Source organism: Polistes dominula, unplaced genomic scaffold (assembly GCF_049000335.1).
Source record: "Polistes dominula isolate Pdom_NZ unplaced genomic scaffold, Pdom_raw_medaka contig_31, whole genome shotgun sequence".
NCBI classification, from domain to species: domain Eukaryota; kingdom Metazoa; phylum Arthropoda; class Insecta; order Hymenoptera; family Vespidae; genus Polistes; species Polistes dominula.
In genome coordinates, this window is record NW_028300925.1 from 6,885,451 (window position 1) to 6,903,244 (window position 17,794).

The 17,794-nt window shown below is 29.8% G+C and overlaps 3 protein-coding genes across 10 annotated transcripts in view; 1 reads left to right on the top strand and 2 right to left on the bottom strand.

The window, feature by feature from the left end:
* Positions 1–81: 81 nt before the first annotated feature.
* On the top strand, positions 82–9,954 carry LOC107073488 (hydroxylysine kinase). Of its 3 annotated transcripts, XM_089171177.1 has the most exons (3): positions 3,924–4,056; positions 4,136–4,380; positions 4,853–9,954. In XM_089171177.1, exon 3 carries the CDS (start codon positions 4,864–4,866, stop codon positions 5,944–5,946), a length of 1,083 nt encoding a protein of 360 aa, XP_089027303.1. In that variant the 5' UTR covers positions 3,924–4,056; positions 4,136–4,380; positions 4,853–4,863; the 3' UTR covers positions 5,947–9,954. The 3 variants fall into 3 exon arrangements, with proteins under 3 accessions (XP_015189672.2, XP_015189664.2, XP_089027303.1); XM_015334186.2 differs by lacking the exons at positions 3,924–4,056; positions 4,136–4,380 and adding an exon at positions 82–429; XM_015334178.2 differs by lacking the exon at positions 4,136–4,380 and having other exon boundaries at positions 3,884–4,056.
* Positions 346–3,428, bottom strand: beta-PheRS (phenylalanine--tRNA ligase beta subunit). Its single transcript, XM_015334170.2, is given in 13 exon segments — positions 346–669; positions 740–1,019; positions 1,091–1,183; positions 1,264–1,344; positions 1,438–1,469; positions 1,472–1,641; positions 1,704–1,879; positions 1,950–2,129; positions 2,208–2,474; positions 2,553–2,619; positions 2,699–2,853; positions 2,931–2,986; positions 3,218–3,428. Coding segments are annotated over 13 exon segments (1,767 nt in total). The 5' UTR covers positions 3,276–3,428; the 3' UTR covers positions 346–517.
* Positions 6,106–17,794, bottom strand: part of nolo (ADAMTS-like no long nerve cord) — a 241,059-nt gene continuing 229,370 nt past the window's right edge. For 3 of the 6 annotated variants that reach the window (XM_015334210.2, XM_089171173.1, XM_015334194.2), the window contains 13 exons: positions 16,044–16,465; positions 14,966–15,095; positions 14,355–14,565; positions 13,734–14,044; positions 13,511–13,638; positions 13,127–13,294; positions 12,846–13,015; positions 12,516–12,605; positions 11,406–12,372; positions 11,225–11,307; positions 10,761–11,144; positions 10,514–10,667; positions 6,106–10,159 (listed from right to left, as the gene is read on the bottom strand). In XM_015334210.2, coding sequence (XP_015189696.2) covers positions 10,053–10,159; positions 10,514–10,667; positions 10,761–11,144; positions 11,225–11,307; positions 11,406–12,372; positions 12,516–12,605; positions 12,846–13,015; positions 13,127–13,294; positions 13,511–13,638; positions 13,734–14,044; positions 14,355–14,565; positions 14,966–15,095; positions 16,044–16,465 — 3,325 coding nt within the window. In that variant the 3' untranslated portion in view covers positions 6,106–10,052. The remainder of the gene's footprint in view (positions 10,160–10,513; positions 10,668–10,760; positions 11,145–11,224; positions 11,308–11,405; positions 12,373–12,515; positions 12,606–12,845; positions 13,016–13,126; positions 13,295–13,510; positions 13,639–13,733; positions 14,045–14,354; positions 14,566–14,965; positions 15,096–16,043; positions 16,466–17,794) is intronic. The other 3 variants (XM_015334199.2, XM_015334205.2, XM_015334215.2) reach the window with 3 other exon arrangements.

A 17,794-nucleotide genomic window follows, 5' to 3' on the forward strand; every position in this document is an offset into this window, starting at 1 on the left:
TAAATTTTATTTATTTTAATACTATGTATGAAAAAGAATTTTTGATCATTTAAATTCAATCATTTGTAATATGTTAAATATAAAACACGTTTATGAAACATGTTAAAATAGTTAATCCACAGTTTAACCCTATCAAAATTAAATATTGAGCAAAATATAATCAGAAAAATTCAATTAACTATTTTTAATCATTTATATTATTATTATGAGATATTATTTATAATTTGTGAAATTGTTCATAAAATAAAATTAAGTGAATAATCTAAGATGAAATTATGTAGTTATTTAGTTTTATACGTACTTTTCCAAGGTTATGTTTGTTTGTCATGGAGTCAGTCGCATTAGTTTAAAGTGTTTAAAAACGTATTTTATTGTTGCAGTTAATTGTAGATCACAGTGAAAATACAAAACATTATTAATTAGTATCAGGTATGTAAATTACTTTGTCATTTTTGTATTTTTTTCGTTTTACTTGTTGTATATGTACTATTTATAAGTACAGACATTATTTAACATTTCACAGAAATGGTTCTACGTCAATTTCTAATGCAGAGCATGGTAAATTTAACTCAAATTTACTAAGTACATCTGGATGTAAAATTCCTATTTTGCCAATAACTTTGTTGTTATATATTACTTCTGCATATCTTTGTGGAAAGAAAGTTGGATCTGTAAGATGTCACATATTACATTAAAGACATTTTTAAATAAGAGATTAATTATTAAAAGTTAGTTTTACCATCTGCTGCACGTAAATAATATCCAGTATCTTTTTTATCTGTGCTCCTCGGTACTTCTAGTACTTGCATAATTCTATCCAGTAAACCATGGATTATCTCAAAACCTCCAGTTTTATTATAATACACCGCACACAAATATCTTTTGTTACGTGCACCAACATCTGCTGTAGCATCGAGTAAAACAACATCAGAAATTTCAAATAATTTCAAAGGTAACGGCATCTTTTTATTTCCGGCTATAGTTTTCAATAATCCTGGTAATAAAGTTGTACGTGCAACCTGTAATAACAAATAATAGATACAATAAAGATATATTTATTTGCTTTTATACATGATTCCAAATATTTTACCTGAAACTCTAAGGTTTTTGGATTAGTTACATGAACGGCTGGTACATTCTCTATTTTATAACCTAATTTTTTTGAAATATCATCCCTCGAACACTGTAACATTATATACTTTTAATTATCATTTTTTCTATATTTAATCATCTATGATATTAGTTTTTCTACATTTAACTTACCAATGAAAACGTTAATGTTTCAGTGAAACTTGCACGTGACAATTCTTCACGTAATTGATCTGATAATTTATTAAGCGGGAACTTAAATTAAAAAATATATATTTATACATAAAATATTTTTTCATGTGTTAGGTAAACGATCAACATTTATTATTTCGTATGTGTATTACTTACTTCTACAGCAATAGTATTTAATTCTGGAAATTTTTTTCTATGTTATTATATCCATGAGCAATGGCTATATCTTCGTAAATATCACACGGATGTAAAACATCTCTTCTCGTTGGAGGTATTTTGACAACAATATTATCATTTTCTTTTACTGTTGCTTCTAACGACATTTTTGAAAGTAATTTCGCTATCTCTTCTGGAGTTTTTCTAAATTATATTATTATAGTTTAGTAGAGTAATTAATAATCATACAATTTAATTAAACTTACTTGATTCCAATATAATTTATTGCTTTTTCACTATTTATTTCTTCTGTACGATAGCTCAACTCTGGATGATAATATATTTTATTATCTGGATAAACTACTTTTACATTTTCCACTGTATACTTCTTTGCACAGTATACACTGAATGCACAAACTATAGTATCTACTGTAATCTTTGCCTGAAAAATTTATTAAAATTTATTTAAATTTTGCATATTATATTGAATCAAATTAAACATATGTATATACCTTATTGAGGTCAGTTGCAGTGCATTCTATAAATACATTTTTAGTATTGAGAGTGATTTTCGAATGATCCCCATTAATTATGGGTGGCAATGATAATACAACACCATTACTATCATATATTATAGGATATACAGGACTATCTTTAATAATTGGTAAATACTGTTTAAGTTGCACATGATTCTAAAAAAATAAGAATATTTTATAATAATTCTTAATTCTCTTTCTTTTTCTTTCTTTTTTTTATCAAAATATATTTACCGCATATAACTCCATTATTTCTGTCCCAGTATATTCTTTTGTTTGATTAAGTGGTTTAAAACGAATAGAATTTGGTAGTTTCGCATCATATACAAATGGTCCTTTAATAGTGTTTAAATCATGTGTACCAATTGATACAATACTTCGTTTTCTTCCTATAGTTTGATGTAATTTGTCTTGAAGATCAATGAAACTGTTGTAAGAATCTTGGGTAAAAGTAATACCACGTAAAATGGCAGCGACTAAATGTTCTCTTACTTGTAAACACTAGAATGTTTTAATATGTAACTGTAGAATTTTTCATTTTATTCATTATTAGTAATTTTTAATAGTTTATATACTTACTTCTTTTTTCATTACAATTTCTTCTGGTGTTGCTGGTTTTATTATTTCGTAGCGTGGCACATGACTTCTATAAAAGGAATAAAGTTAATCATTCTTTTTATTTGATTTAAGACCAATCCCAACAAATTTGATGAACTTGTACTTACTTATTTAAAAATACTAGTAACCCTGTTACAAGACCTTCTAAAGATAACAAATCATATCTGTTAGCTGGAATATCAATTTTATAAATAATTTCTTCTGATGCACCAACACTTTGCTCAGAACCTTGTTCCTTTGCTATCATTTGTTTTTCTGTAGTCTAAAAAGGAACAACACATACAAAATAATTTGTTGCTTAAAGTTTTAAATAGATTAACAGTGGATTGAAATTCTTACCACATCGTCTAATTCCAAACCAAATTCGAAGCAAACATTTTGAAATTCTTCTTCAGCTGCAATCAAATAATCACTGCTTAATTTAAATTAAAAGCTAAATATTATTTAATCCTCATGCAATTAACAATGCATGGAATCAAATGATGCAAAATTGTCTATTATTACTTAACATAAATATTTGTAATGAAACAATATTTAAATGCCCGCCATATGATTTTTAAATAATTACTTAATTAAAGAAAAATCATATAAAAGAGATAAGTAAACAACTATAGTAATTTTCTTACAATATGTTTCTCCAAGCGCTTTAAATAATAAATCTCGTTTGACGGCTATGGTCGGCATTTTGAAAATTTACAAAAACCTTCAAGATGATAAGAAATCTATTGCAAATATAACTTATTATCTTCTTTTTTATACACAAATAAATATATATAAATACTTTTTTTTAAATAAATAATAATTCTAAGTGCACGATAATGAATCCATTGATATAGGTTAGGAACTAACGGAAATGGCAAATTCGGGCGGTAAACTTTTGTGATTTTGAATGTAACATGCAATTTATTGAGCATGCGCAGACTACCAATCGAATTACGCGAAATAATCAAATACATTTAAATAAATCATATCAATAAAGTTGAAAAAAAAAATAATCAAAGTAATATTTGATTTAACAATCAAAATAATTAACATAATTGTAGCAAAGATTTTAAATTATTAAGATTTTTCTTTTTCTATATTTTTGATGTTCTTATTTACAATTTTATCAGCTAAAAACAATAAAAGGTCGGAAATTTTTATTTAAAAAAATTCTTGACTGATAAAAACAATTCTGTAGGTACAATTAAGAGATATGTGACTAGAAGTTGTTGACATGGTTTGTAGTACCCTCTCATTTTCTTGTTGACTGACAATGATACACAGTATTGTAATATGAATCACGTCCGCGTTAGAGACGATTGTCGTTTAAATTTTTAAACGACTTCTTCCCTTTCAAGAATTAAGACGTCGTATTGACTGTATCGTTCATATACATATATTTATATTTTTAACACGAATATTACCGATTTCCTAGTGATAAATTATATGTTGTTAAATAATATCGATATTTGTGGAATACGAGGTGCGTTCTTATTGGTTTTTATATAAAATTAATGTTTTATTTTTAATGAGAAAATAATTTCTTTAATATTTAATTATAGGTATAGTAAATCTTGATACTATAATTGTCTTATGCATTGATATTTGTGTAGAGAGTTCATCAACCTTTTATCTTTCAATGTTTTTTTATGAAGTGATGAAAGTAATATATAAATCGATTGTTTTTTCATTGGATGCTCATCGATCTATTATACTTGACATAAAGGATGCAGATACGTATATATTTATATAATGACGAATAAAAGTACTGATTTAATTTTTCTATAATGACAAAAATTTGTAAAAGGTGTGCAAATTTTTATTTAATTGATTTTTATAAATTACGTTTCTTATGGTTAGATTTATTAATTATAGAAATTAAATAGATGCAACATACAAAAAATAATTTTTTTTTCCAATGAATATTATAAACAAATGTAATCTGTGCCAGTACTTTTCTTTAGCAATATATAAATATAATATATAGAGAGTATCATTTAAATCAGAGCACTTAAATATCTCCATAATTTATAGTTTTATGGATTTCTTTTTTTATAGAGACTTCGCGTTGCATACATTAATTTATTAAAAAACATATTTCACTTAAACAAATATTACTTTAATATTTACAAATATATGATCTTTGAAATAGAATCATATCTTATCATTTTTCAAATAGACTGTTTTTTCCATAAAACCATAAATAACCGAGATATTTATAATCTAAATACATAAAAAAAAAATTGTTTAATATCACTGATTATATTCATTGATAACAGGATCAAACAAAATGGAAAAAACTAACACGCTGTTATCACCTGGTCAACGTATACGTCCAAATACGAATGAAAAAACAGCCATCGAACTTTTATTCAAGATTTATGGTATTACAGTGACGGACATCAATGAGTTGAATGCTTATGATGATAGAAATTATCACGTACATTGTACAAAATCACATGATAATCCTTATATATCAGAAATCAGTGAACACGGATATGTTTTTAAAATCATAAATTTATTGGATTCCCGGAATACTCAGGTGATAGAAGCGCAAACCGAAATGTTGATATTTTTGAAGGGTTATTTCAAATGCCCAATTCCTGTTAAAAATTTAACTGGTGCATATTATTCTTCGGAGAAGATTAACAATTCCGAGGAAAGTTACGTGATAAGACTATTCATATATCAACCAGGTCAATTATTGAGTCGTGTAAAGTATTTGAGCAAGGAATTGCTGTTTAAGGTTGGACATTTAACAGCCGATCTGGACACAAGACTCTCCAAATTTTATCACCCAGCTTATGAACATCACAGAAGTATGTGGATGTTGATATCCGTGCCGAAACTTCATTCATTTGTATACGCTGTGCCTGATGAAACTCAAAGAGAATTGGCTAGCGCAGTAATTCGTACTTTTGAAAATGATGTCCTCAAATTCGTACCGATTCTCGAACAAGGCATGATACACGGTGATTTGAACGAACAAAATATTTTAATTAACGACGATGGGACCGACATTATTGCGATCATCGATTTCGGTGATTCGCAAAAAACTTGTCTCATATTCGAACTTGCTATAGCTATTTGTTACATGTTACTCCAAAGTAAAGACATTGCTGAATGCAAACACGTGATCGAGGGGTATCAAAGTATTAGAAAATTGACCTACTTGGAGAAGAAAATTCTCAAAGTCAGTGTTTGTGCTAGGATCTGCCAGAGTCTTGTAATGGGTGCTTATTCTTATTTAAACGATCCTAAGAATAAATATCTTCTTACTACTCAAAAAACTGGCTGGACATTATTGGAGAAACTCTGGCCTATGACTGAGGAAGAAATTTTTAATGTTTGGGATCTTCAATATTCAAATTAAACCAATAGCTTTTTTCTTTCTTGATTGTGTGATTTTGCATTTAAGTCATGTATTTTAGTATGTGAATGATATGTCAATTAAATAAGCAATAAATAATATTAATTATACAATAATCATTATATAAGAATATTTGTATGTCTGGGAATAAGAAAATTGTGATTTATGCAGTGATATATCCTCTGGTTTTATTCGCATTAGGCAATTACATATTTACATAGAGATAGAATGAACAATAATAATGCTTTGTCTCAATCAGTAATAATAATAAAAATAAAAATAAAAATAATAATAATAATAATAATAATAATAATAATAATAATAATAATAATCACCATCATCCTCGTCATCATCATTCATAATTATAATAATAATACTAAGAGATATATTTGTTCAATAAATTGATTCATATTTACAAAATCATGATTATATTTATCATGAAAAGAATTTGCAGTTGTGTTATAGCAATAGTTCATCATAAATAAATGACTTATGTAACAGATGAATATACATATGAATATATAGTGAAACTTAGGACTGTGAGATATTACCAAGAAAAGAGGAATTTAATTTCAATGAAATAATTTATGGAAATATACCGACAATATATATGCAGTACACCGAGTAGCAAAGGCCTCCAGTCCTTTTCGAGTTTTCTTCTCGTTGCTGGGTGTACAAACATACATATGCATGTATGTTTATGTAGTAAGTATGTTTTTGTAACTATGTATGTGTGTTGGTGAAGCGGTGCACTCGCTTCTGGTATGCTTTTATCCGCGCATTAATTCTTTTTTCGCATTTTTTTTTCTTCCTTTCTCTCTCACATTCGTTCTTTCATTTTTCCTTTTTTATCTTTTTTGCTTACTTTTTTATGTTTATGCTAAAGTCACCCTATTCGTATATCTTTTTGTCTCTCGTATTTGCGTGCACTTTAATTAGTTTACGTACGTAGCTCGTAATACAAATTTGTTTTTTCTCTTTTATTTCTTTTTTCTTTTTAATCTTCGTTTTATTCTTCTCCTTCTTCTTCTTTTTCTCCTCGTGGCTTTTATTCTTGTACATTTTTTAAATATACTTTAAACTTTATTTATTTATATTTAAATTTCACACACTTGTTTTATGTATACATACATATATATATATATATATATATATATGTTATGTATTATTTTAAGTCTGCTCGTTTTGGCGAATACACATTCTCAGCCGTTATTCTTTCGAAAATTTGTTTACAATATTTATTTATCATCTTTCTGCCTTTTTATTATTATTATTATTATTATAATAATAATAATTCAAATGACCAAAAATGAAAGCGCGTAAGCGACGTCGTACGAGTCTCCAATGATATATACATGTAATAATTTAAAAAGAATCTTTTATTTTATTATAATTTATTATTATTATTATTATTATTATTATTATTAATATTAATATTTGAAGTAACATATATATTTATATATATCGTCCTGGTATATTTTTAAGGGGAGGGAGGCCTTCTAATTCGAAAGAGATGGTGCGACACTAATTATCAAGAATGATTTTTTGTTTTCTCTCTCTCTCTCTCTCTTTCTCTTTCTCTTGAAACTGTAAACAGCAAGACGATTGGTTCTGCGATTACGCGTTTAGAGGCACATAAGTAAATTCGGGCGATTAGACTAACGATAGAATGTGTTTTTTATCTTTTTTTTTTTCTTTCTTTATCCATGTTAACGAATTTTCGCCAGAGGTTATTAACAAAATATTATATTACATATTATATACCTATACGTTTTTTTTTAAATTTATTTATTGCTTAGAATCTATTGGCTTACGTTCGCCTCACAGGACGCTTATAGGCGCATAATTATTTATATTTATCTGTATAACTTACATTTTGTAGTTAACTTTTAATATTTAATATCTATGTATACATATATATATATGTATATGTATATATACATATATATGTGTGTATTTATTTATATACTATGTATATATATAATCATTTCATATGAAATTTTTTTTGCTAACTTAGAAGTAATCTGGCAACAAATATTTAATACATATATATATATTTTTTTTGTTTAAATTCTTTTCTTTTTTATTTTTTTTCTCCTTTCTCTTCTTCTTCTTCTTCTCCTTCTTCTTCTTCTTTTTCCACTTCTTCTTTTTCTCATATATTCATATATGTATTTATATATGTATAGCAAAAATTTAAAATAAAATATAATAAAATATATAAAAAAAACTATGGACGCTAATCGGAATGTACTCGCAAAAGGAATTTTTTTTCAAGAGGATTTTGAAAGAGGAAAAGGAAAATATTATATCGGTGCTTATATTATATTCCAGTATTATTAATAATAATAATAATTTTTATTATTATAAAGTCTTAAAATATAATCGAAATAGCGTCTCAGTTTTAGGAAATAATTTTCTCTCGTGTTTTATTTTTACTTTATTCTTTATTTCCTCCCTTTCTTCCTTCCTTCCATTCTTTTTTCCCGCGTTCGTTTTTCTTTTCTTTTTTTATCGAAACTAATGGAGCTTTGATTGTGCTTGATAAGAAAATGGTAAAAAAATAAACCCGTTACGAACGTGTGTTCTTGTTGCACCGACTCTTTTCATTATTCGAGGGGGTGAGGGAAGTAAGTTGAAGAATAAGAGTAGTTTTGGGTTTAGATTGTAGGGGAAGCGGGGTGGATAGGATAAGAAAAGAGGCGGATGGGTACTTAATATACGTAGTTTCTTTAATATTTTTTTTATATCCGATTTTTACTTTTCCGTTATTAAAATTAGTGTTTCCGTTTATTAAAGCCGTGCGATTCAAACATCAACATTGACAAACTTTAATAACATACTTATCAATCGCACATTTAACGCGAATAATCATCATCTTTTTTTCGAAAACGCGTTAATGAAACTTTTTGCCATTTCTCTCTCACTCTCTCACAATTTCTCACAATCTCTCTCAACTTCTCTTTCTCTCTCTTTCTCATTGAACTTTAACAATATAGATATACCTTCAACTTTTTTGGACGAATTCCACGTTTCCATTTCTTTTCTAGGGCACAAGAGTATGCGCGATTAGGATTCGCGCCAAACTGTACACGTAACGTACACGTGGTTCAACAAATTATAGCTTAATTAGGACGAAACGAGGATATTTTCAGCTCTTTTCTGCGTTTAGTGTTCATCTGTCTGTATTTGTTTGTATGACTGTTATTTATTTCTTTTATCTGTGCGCGTTGTGTATATGTGTGTGTCTATGAAAATGCATATATATGTGTGTGTCCGTTCATCTTTTTATTCTGATTATTATTATTATTATTATTAAAAATGTTATTTTATATTTTGTTATATTTAATTTTGTTTAATTTCCTTCTTTTCTTTTTTTATCTTTCTCAAAATGAATTTATTTTTCACTTATTCGCGGAACGCGATACTCGACGCTGTTATATTCCTCTGACGTTTGTTTGCTTTAATTAATAACTACAAGAGAATAAACATAATCGCGTAAGAACATAAAAACTTGGTCGATACTGTTTTGAGAGTACATAATCGTGAGCGCGTTACATCGTAATATTATCCAATCAACATCAAAACGAGAAAGCTCTTTGATCTCGTTTTTCTTTTTTTATTACTTTTTTTTTGTTATTTTATTTTTTAATTTTACTTCATTTATTTTATTTTATTAATTTTTTTTTTTTAATTCTTATTATTATTATTACTTTTATTCAACTTTTTTTCTCATTTCACTGTTCTCCCATAGTTTTGCTTAGAGATGGAATTATTTTAACGAAGCCCTTTCTTTTTTCTGCTCTTTTCTCTTGCAAGTCTTCTTTAACGGCGGCATAATAATTTTTTTGTTCTAACGATAGTTAATCATAAGATTCTTCGCGAAACAGTTTAATAAAAAAAATCACGAATGGAGATTGAAATATTTTGTTTGATATATATATATTTTTTTCTTATCTCTTCGTGATTGAAAACCGTATTTCATCGCTTACTGTATATCGTTATCGTTATCATCGTATCATCATCATTCATCATTATCATCATCATCATCATCTTCTCCTTGATTTTTCATCACACCGCACTTCACATAAGATCGCACTTTCTTCGAGCTAACGATGACGACAAGACGCGCAACACTGCTTCTGATAAAACTGCACTTTACATATGTTCATAAATTTCACTCTGTTGCATAATGGCGATTGATCTTTACAGTCATCTGTAAAATAAAACAAAAAATATAAAATATAATAAAATAATCGATTAAATATTAAAAACAAACATTTATTTATTTTATTTGAAATCTATTTAAAAATATAATCATTTTTAATTCATTTGCATTACAATTATAAATAAACAACTAAATTTTATAAATCAATGACGCTTAACTAAATAAACTCGTATTTTAATATTTTATTATTTAATTTATTAATATTTAATTATTACTTATTTTTTCTTAATGCACTAACATAACCGAATTTTATAAGCAATATTTGTGCGGATTTTATTTAGGTATTTGTTGTTTACGAATTATTGCAAATGAATTAAGGGTATTATCATAGTAAGATAACACCTGGAAATTGAGGACAAGGTGGACCTTTGCACGTTTTCATTACTGGTGGTCTTGGTAAATCTCTGCACGCGTTACCAGCTGGTTTTTTTGTTCCATACCATACACATTGAAGTATCCTATACTTTATACCATCCTTTTCGCAAGATGCAATACACTAAAAAATACAATTTATGAAATTATTTTCTTTTTCTTATATTTTCTAAAAATTTTCGTAAACCTCATTTTTAAATAAATTTGATTAAATTACCTCAGACCATTCACCTACTCTCCATACACCTTTACAAGCATCATTATAACATTCCTGCCTTTGTAAAGGTCTAGTTGCTTCGTCACATTTATTCGAATCTAATTGAGTAATATTTTGTCCGCCATCTTCCAATTCCTCGATCAATCGACAACTAATATCTCGCCTTTGCATGGCCGTTTTCCAATTAAAACACCTCGAAGATTCGCAATTCGTCCATTCAGTTGTATGCCATTGTGGACATCTTTCAATTCCACAAGGTCTTACTTTTTGTGGCATTGGATGTCCTGCGTCTTCGCATAAATTTGCACCTATCAATGTTCTCGGTGGTGCACGGCTTGAATTTCCCGATTTTATTGGACGCATCGTACATTGTGCACCACGCATCTAAAATATTTTTTAAATTCTTGTTAACAGTGTTCAATTTTTACCATAAAATAGTTTTCGATTTTATTTTATTAATTTACCTGGAAACCACTACCCCCACAAGTTTGGGAACAATCCGACCAATTAGTTGTCACCCATTCGAAGACCAGGTCTTCTGTATTATCTGTAATAATAGAAAAATAAATATTTTAATTAAATTTAATCAAATAATCAAGTATCTTTTCAGATAGAAAATAATTTTATTTGTAAAATTTTTTTTACCAAAACCACCAATCGAACCAATTATAGAATCGGTTTTCCTCATGCTATCAGTCGTCGTAAATATATCCATCAGAGTTCCCTTTGAAGTCACCCTTGAGTTACCTCGATCAGGTCTATGAGATAATTCCTTTGTGATTTGTTCGGTCGATTTGGAATCAACGTGTTCAATACTAGGTAACGTTGATTCTTCTATCGTTGTTGAATTTCCATGAATTTCTTCAATTTCTAAAGATCTAGTTGATGAAATAATACGATCCTCGTTGAAATCATTAGCTCGACGTTTTTCTAATTCGTCTACGTAGATCGAATCATTCGTATTTGATTTATTATCGTTTTTATAATTAAAGATCTTCGTTGAAATTTCAGTATCTTCGAGATTCGTTGATGGAATTGTACGAGTTGATGTATTTTCTTCATTCGTTGCTAAAGAAGAAGCAACATTTTTCGTGGTAGAATCCTGAATATAATAAACTTCTAATCCAATATTATCCGAGGATCCTGCTGAGTTGATCGTCCCGTCAGAATAATCGTTGAAACTATCATTTTTGTGATGTTTCGCAGCATCCTGCCAATGTCTTTTAACATTTTTCAAAGATTCCTCGACATAATCCATGTCTGATTTCGTAACACTCGGTGAATTTTTTTTCTCTGATAAGTTAGACGTTTGTTTATTAGTATCTTCTTCTTGTTTTATACCAAATATGGCTGAGTCTAGATCGTAGGGATCAACATTGATGAATATTCTTTCCTCGCCTGGTTCAAGAACATCGTCAGGAATGGCTGTGTTTCGATACAAATCTTCGAAATCGTCCTCCTCAAAATTGTGATACCTTAGACCAGTTTTTCTGTCGGGCGTTGTACGTTTAGTTGCCACTGAAATTTCCTTATGAGTATCATCGATGAAAGTAACTGGTGCTGTTCTGTGACTTCTACTGGAACCTGTGTTACTTTGGAATGGCCAATAGGCCTACAAAAAATAAAAAAATAGTTACTTGTGATGTAATAATTTCAATGTAAAACAATTTTGATGAATCATTAGACAAAGTTAGGAAAATAATATCGAAAGAGTCCGTACAATCCGTGTCGTCAAGCACTATAGTACAACCTCACCTTTATGCTTGAAATGATATAACTGAGGTGAGGCATCAGACTAGTTGCACCGGACGTTGGTGTTGATTCTACGGATTCATGATATCCGGGCTGACGTTATAAAGTTGAATTTTAAAATCCATTAAAAGAGAGAGAGAGCAGGCAAAGAGAAAGAGAGAAAGAAGATTTTCTATATTAATGGACAGTAATACGTATACTACCATGCGTAGATTAGTTACAATTTCTATATTATTGTAATTAAATGAAATTTAAATAATAGGAATAATTTTGATTATTATAGACATTTGATATTTGAAATACAATAAGTTATGTATGAATGTATATAAATACCTGATTCAAAGAGGTTATAGTATGCTCTTTGTGCATCATGGTTGAATCTGGTGGGGTTGGACTGGTCCTTTGTCTTTTGTGCTGTGGTTTTCTCGTTGGTTTACTCGGAACCGCTCGTTCGTGGCTTAGGTCTTCTCCATCGATAGGAACAAAGTGATTACCATAAGCGGCTAGTAGAGAAAACGCAATGAACATTTTTATATTTATTATTTTATATTTGTTTAGTTAAATATTATTATAATCAAAATAATTTAAGTTCGTCGAGAAGGAATCGTTTATACCTGCACGATCGGTGTAAAGGTTCTCACCGGAATTGGCTGGCGCCGAATCTAGATTAGCATTTCTTTGAAGTTGTACGGAATTACCAAGTCGTAGATATTCCTCACTGCTTATCTGTTCTTTCGAGCGTAACTTCACAAATATACGTGTCTCAGCTCGCGAAAGGGATGCTTTAAATATGATAAACAATGTTTAAAACATAATACAGTTGTTATTATTGATTTGCTAGGAAATTCATATCAAATAATATTTTATATTTTTTTTCTCTACATCGTTAAGAATTTTTGAAAAAACAATTTTAGAAAAATATTTAATAAATATTACGAATATTAATCGTTACGAACTTTCCAGGCCATTCAGTAATGGTAATTTAATCAATGACTCACCAACGCAAGCATAAACTCCACCATCGAACGTGTTGATGTCCATGATTTTGAGTGCACCCTTTTTGTTGATCTTATATTTTTTCGTCCTTCGTAATTCTTTGCCATCCTTCATCCAGATAATTTGTGCTCTGTAATAGAAAATAACCAAATTATATATAACTTTTCTATATACAAAAATATCACATTAGATTTCAAAGGAAAACAAAATAGTATCATTCCTTACTTATCGAATTTTTTAACGGGACATCTAATCTTGATAAAGGCAGTCCCTTGAAATATCCTAGCAATACCGCCTATTTTCAGATCAACTTTCTCGTTCAGATCCGACTGATTATACGTAGAATTTTGACTAAGAATGATTGGTTGCACGTTCATGTCCATCTCATGACACGGTTTCGTGTTGCACGGTTTTTCGGAGGATGGCTTTTGCGGTGGGCATTTATTTTCTTCCCGTCTCTGTTTGCGACCCAGTGCCATTATTTGCTCGCAGGTCACGTTTCGTCTCTTTACCCCTCCACCGCAACTTTTGGAACACTGCGAATAATCGAGGTTCAGACACGAGACCAATGTGGAGAAGGTCATGCGGTTAGTCTCTATTTATCTCTCTCTTTTTTTCTTTCTCTCTTTTATATATATATATATATACACACACATATACGCAGAGCACAAAGAATTTAATTTAGTATTCGGCAGAAATTTGAAATTTTCATCATTTATTTATGTATAGTCTCATTAATTAGAAATTACAAATATTTGTAATAAATTGGAACACGTATGTAAAATCGAATAAATTGTATCCGGTTAAAAATATGTATATATATGTGTATATATTTAGAGAAAGTACCTCTCCCCATTCTCCCGTGCTCCACTTGACCGGACAATCCAACACGTTACAGTATTGTCTGTCTGCTGGTGGTGGCTGCGGGCACATATGGTTTGGTACCGTCACGGTATTACTGATTCCTCGTGCCACCTCGTGTATGCATGTGACATCGCGAGTTTGAATGCCAATACCGCAGGGGCTCATGCAGGGTAAGAACTCGCTATATCTCCACCTGTGGTTTAACATAACAATGCATTGGTTACATCCTCTGACACTAAATAATTACAATACAAGTTCAATTTATATCGAAGCTAATAATATTATTACAATCATTTGTACAGTGTTATGCATTAACATACCAAGTGGTAATATGTTAATTTTTTATTATGAACCATTTTGCGTTCAATTTATTATTGCAAAGGTAAGCCAACGCTTGATTTTTTAATGAATTGTTTAAAACTTAATACACATATCTTTTTTAATAGATAATAGCCGTATAACTTCATTTAATAAAAATTATCACTAACACGTTATATTTATAATACTACAAATATACTACGTACAATAATTAATACTTTTCCTTTAATATTATTTAATATCAAATAAAAATAAATGTAAATAAATTTATTTACCTAGGTGGGCATGGGTGATCATTGCAAGTTCGGATTCTCGCTTCCGGTTTAGTTTCCACACTGCAGAGTAACGGAGTCACGGTTTTTCCAGTATCATCTCGTATGCAGTTTATTATTAAATCTTGCACGCCTAGAATCATTTGTAATAAAGTCAAAGAAAATATAGGTCAACGTATACTTCGTTTTAGGGTTAAATACATGATCCTCGTCTAGGATCGCGCATACGGCGTCGTACTGAACGCTTTTCATCCAATTGATTTTGGCTAATTGAATCGTCGGATAGTGTTTCCAACAGAGGATTGCTAATAGCACGACGCCGTTAAATCGACCGCTTTGATTAGCCAGTTGGGATGAACATTTATCGGATTAGTAATCTTTAGTAATCCCGTTCGATACACTAATTGATTGCTTTCTTAAAGTATTTTATTTTTTAAATATATTCTATTTTTTAAATAATTTATATAAATCAAATTCCGTATATGGAATCCAATATTAGATCGTTCTAAAAGATTTTTCTTTTAAAATAAATTTTATGTTCACAATATTAAATACTAATTTAAATTTAAATTAGTCTATTTTAATAATAAGTAGTTAAGATCAAATATGGTCTGACCAAAGTCGACCATTACTACTTGCGATTTAACATAACGTTCTAATTGTAAGCTTTTACTAATCTCATTATTCGCAAATGGGTCACATTGTCTTAATAGGATCTAATAAAATTCAGGGTCTTGAAATAACGAAGAGATAAAGGAATGTTGTTACTAAATAGAGGGAGGTTGGGTAGGAAGGAAGGAAGGAAGGAAGGAAGGAAGATGAATATGCGTGTTGATGCTGCTCTGTGTTATCCTTTTGAAGCAATCCTATGTTCAAAGGTGGTATTATATTGTGTGTATGTGTGTGTAAGGAAGTAAGGTAGTAACCGGAAGTAAGGAAGGAAGGAATGAAGGAATGAAGGAAGGAAGGAAGGAAGGAAGGAAGGAAGGAAGGAAGGAAGGGAGGAGAAACACAAGATAAGATTGTAAAGCAGAAGTCTTCGATCGATATACTCATACATATATATAAAACAAGACTTTACCTCCTAAGCAAGTAGCGCTACAAGGCGTGTAACCTGTTTCCTTCCAGGAGTAAGTGGTTTGCACGTTTCTTCCTGGGGCCACTTTGATGCCACTTTCGTAACCACTGGCACTACCAGATGTTAAACTACTTCCCCCACCATTTCCAGAACTAACTGAAGATTTGTAGGAATCCGTCAAACTGGACTCGGCATATCCGCTATCCCCAACAGTGTCGATCCCATACGGTAAACTATTTTCTATCAAACCGCAAGGTTCCATCACGCACTTCTCCGTCTCTTCAGGTTTTGGTCCAGAACATTGTATATCTGGTAAATTGGCCATCGTACGACTGAACTCGAGGAATATCTTGCAGTGAACTTCCCTACTGCGTATCCCTTCTCCGCAGGTTACGCTGCACGGTGACCATTCCTCTGCGATGAACCTGAGAAATTTTCTAATGTAAATATTTTTCTCTTTGATCGAGAAATCCTATTCATTAGAATTGCATGAATAGTGAAGAAAAAAATTTATTTAATGATAAAATGAACGATTAACGAAAAAATGAAATTCAATCAACAACTACTAAACGCAAACTAATGTGGATTGGTCCTCTCACAATGGTTCTTGTTTTCTTTTTTTTACCCCATTCTTTTCTTTTTTCCTCTTCTTCTTTTCTTATTCCATTTTCTCTTTCTTATGTTTTTTATTTTTTTATTTTTCATATTATTCAATTAACAACTATTTCTCCATACTTTTTTTTTTGTATTTTTCTTTGAAAGCCCGAGGTGGGAGATCAATTCGCATCAAAAACGTAATTTACCGATCAAATTTCATTTTATATTTTAACCCCCTTCGCCTCGAGAACCATCTTATAATTCTTTACTACCAGTTTCGTAAAAATCGTCGAATTTTCTTTTCTTACCAGTCGAAGGTGCTCGGGTACTTTCCATCATCGATTACCACGGGAGCATATATTTTCCATCGTTTTTTATTATTCTTTTTTTTTATCGAAGGAGCACTTAAAACCACGCCTTCCATTCGCCCGTCTCAGTCGTCTATTCAGAGAGCTCGATCAGCTCATTGAAACTTACATCCGTGAGTACTACCCTTTTTCTTTCTTTCTCTCTCTCTCTCTCTCTCTTTCTCTCTAACACACACATTCTCTCTTTTGATTTCTTTCTTAGTCTTTCTTAAGCGTATCAATCAATAACTATTTTACTTGATGACAGTCTTTTTGTAATTTGCGCTTTATGGATTAATTGAATAATTAATCTTTTTACACAAGTATATTTTTGTTCTTTTTTTTTATTATTTAACGATTTCCATAGTAGGAAGGAAGGAAGCTAGTTACATCGTTTGAGTTGATTTTTCTTTTTTCAGATAGACACGAGCAGAGACGTAGTTCTTTTACTTTTTTTCTTTTCTTTTCTTTTTTTTCTTTCTCTCTGTACTACTTACTATAATATTTTCTTTTTTATTTTATTTTATTTTATTTGTTTGTTTGTTTGTTTGTTTGTAAATTTCTTTGCTCTCTTTTTCTCTCTCACTCTCGAAGAAGAAAATTCTAATTTTTATCTTTGCAGAAGAAACTTTTCGAGATAAGCTAGTTGCACGAAGAAGAAGAGTTTTATCGTAAGAATAAAGAATGATCATTTAGAAAAAGGAATTTTTAGGCACATGCAAAGCTCACATGTATACATGTATATGTATGTATGTATATGTATGTGCGTGTAGAGTATATTAGGGAATACAATAGAGCTAACTAGAAAGA

Excerpts from the sequence above, each read along its gene's own strand:
- LOC107073488 (XM_015334178.2), top strand. The coding sequence starts at position 4,020 with ATGTTGTTAAATAATATCGATATTTGTGGAATACGAG. Across the intron at positions 4,057-4,852 it reads CGATATTTGTGGAATACGAG|GATCAAACAAAATGGAAAAA; the intron begins GTGCGTTCTTAT and ends CATTGATAACAG.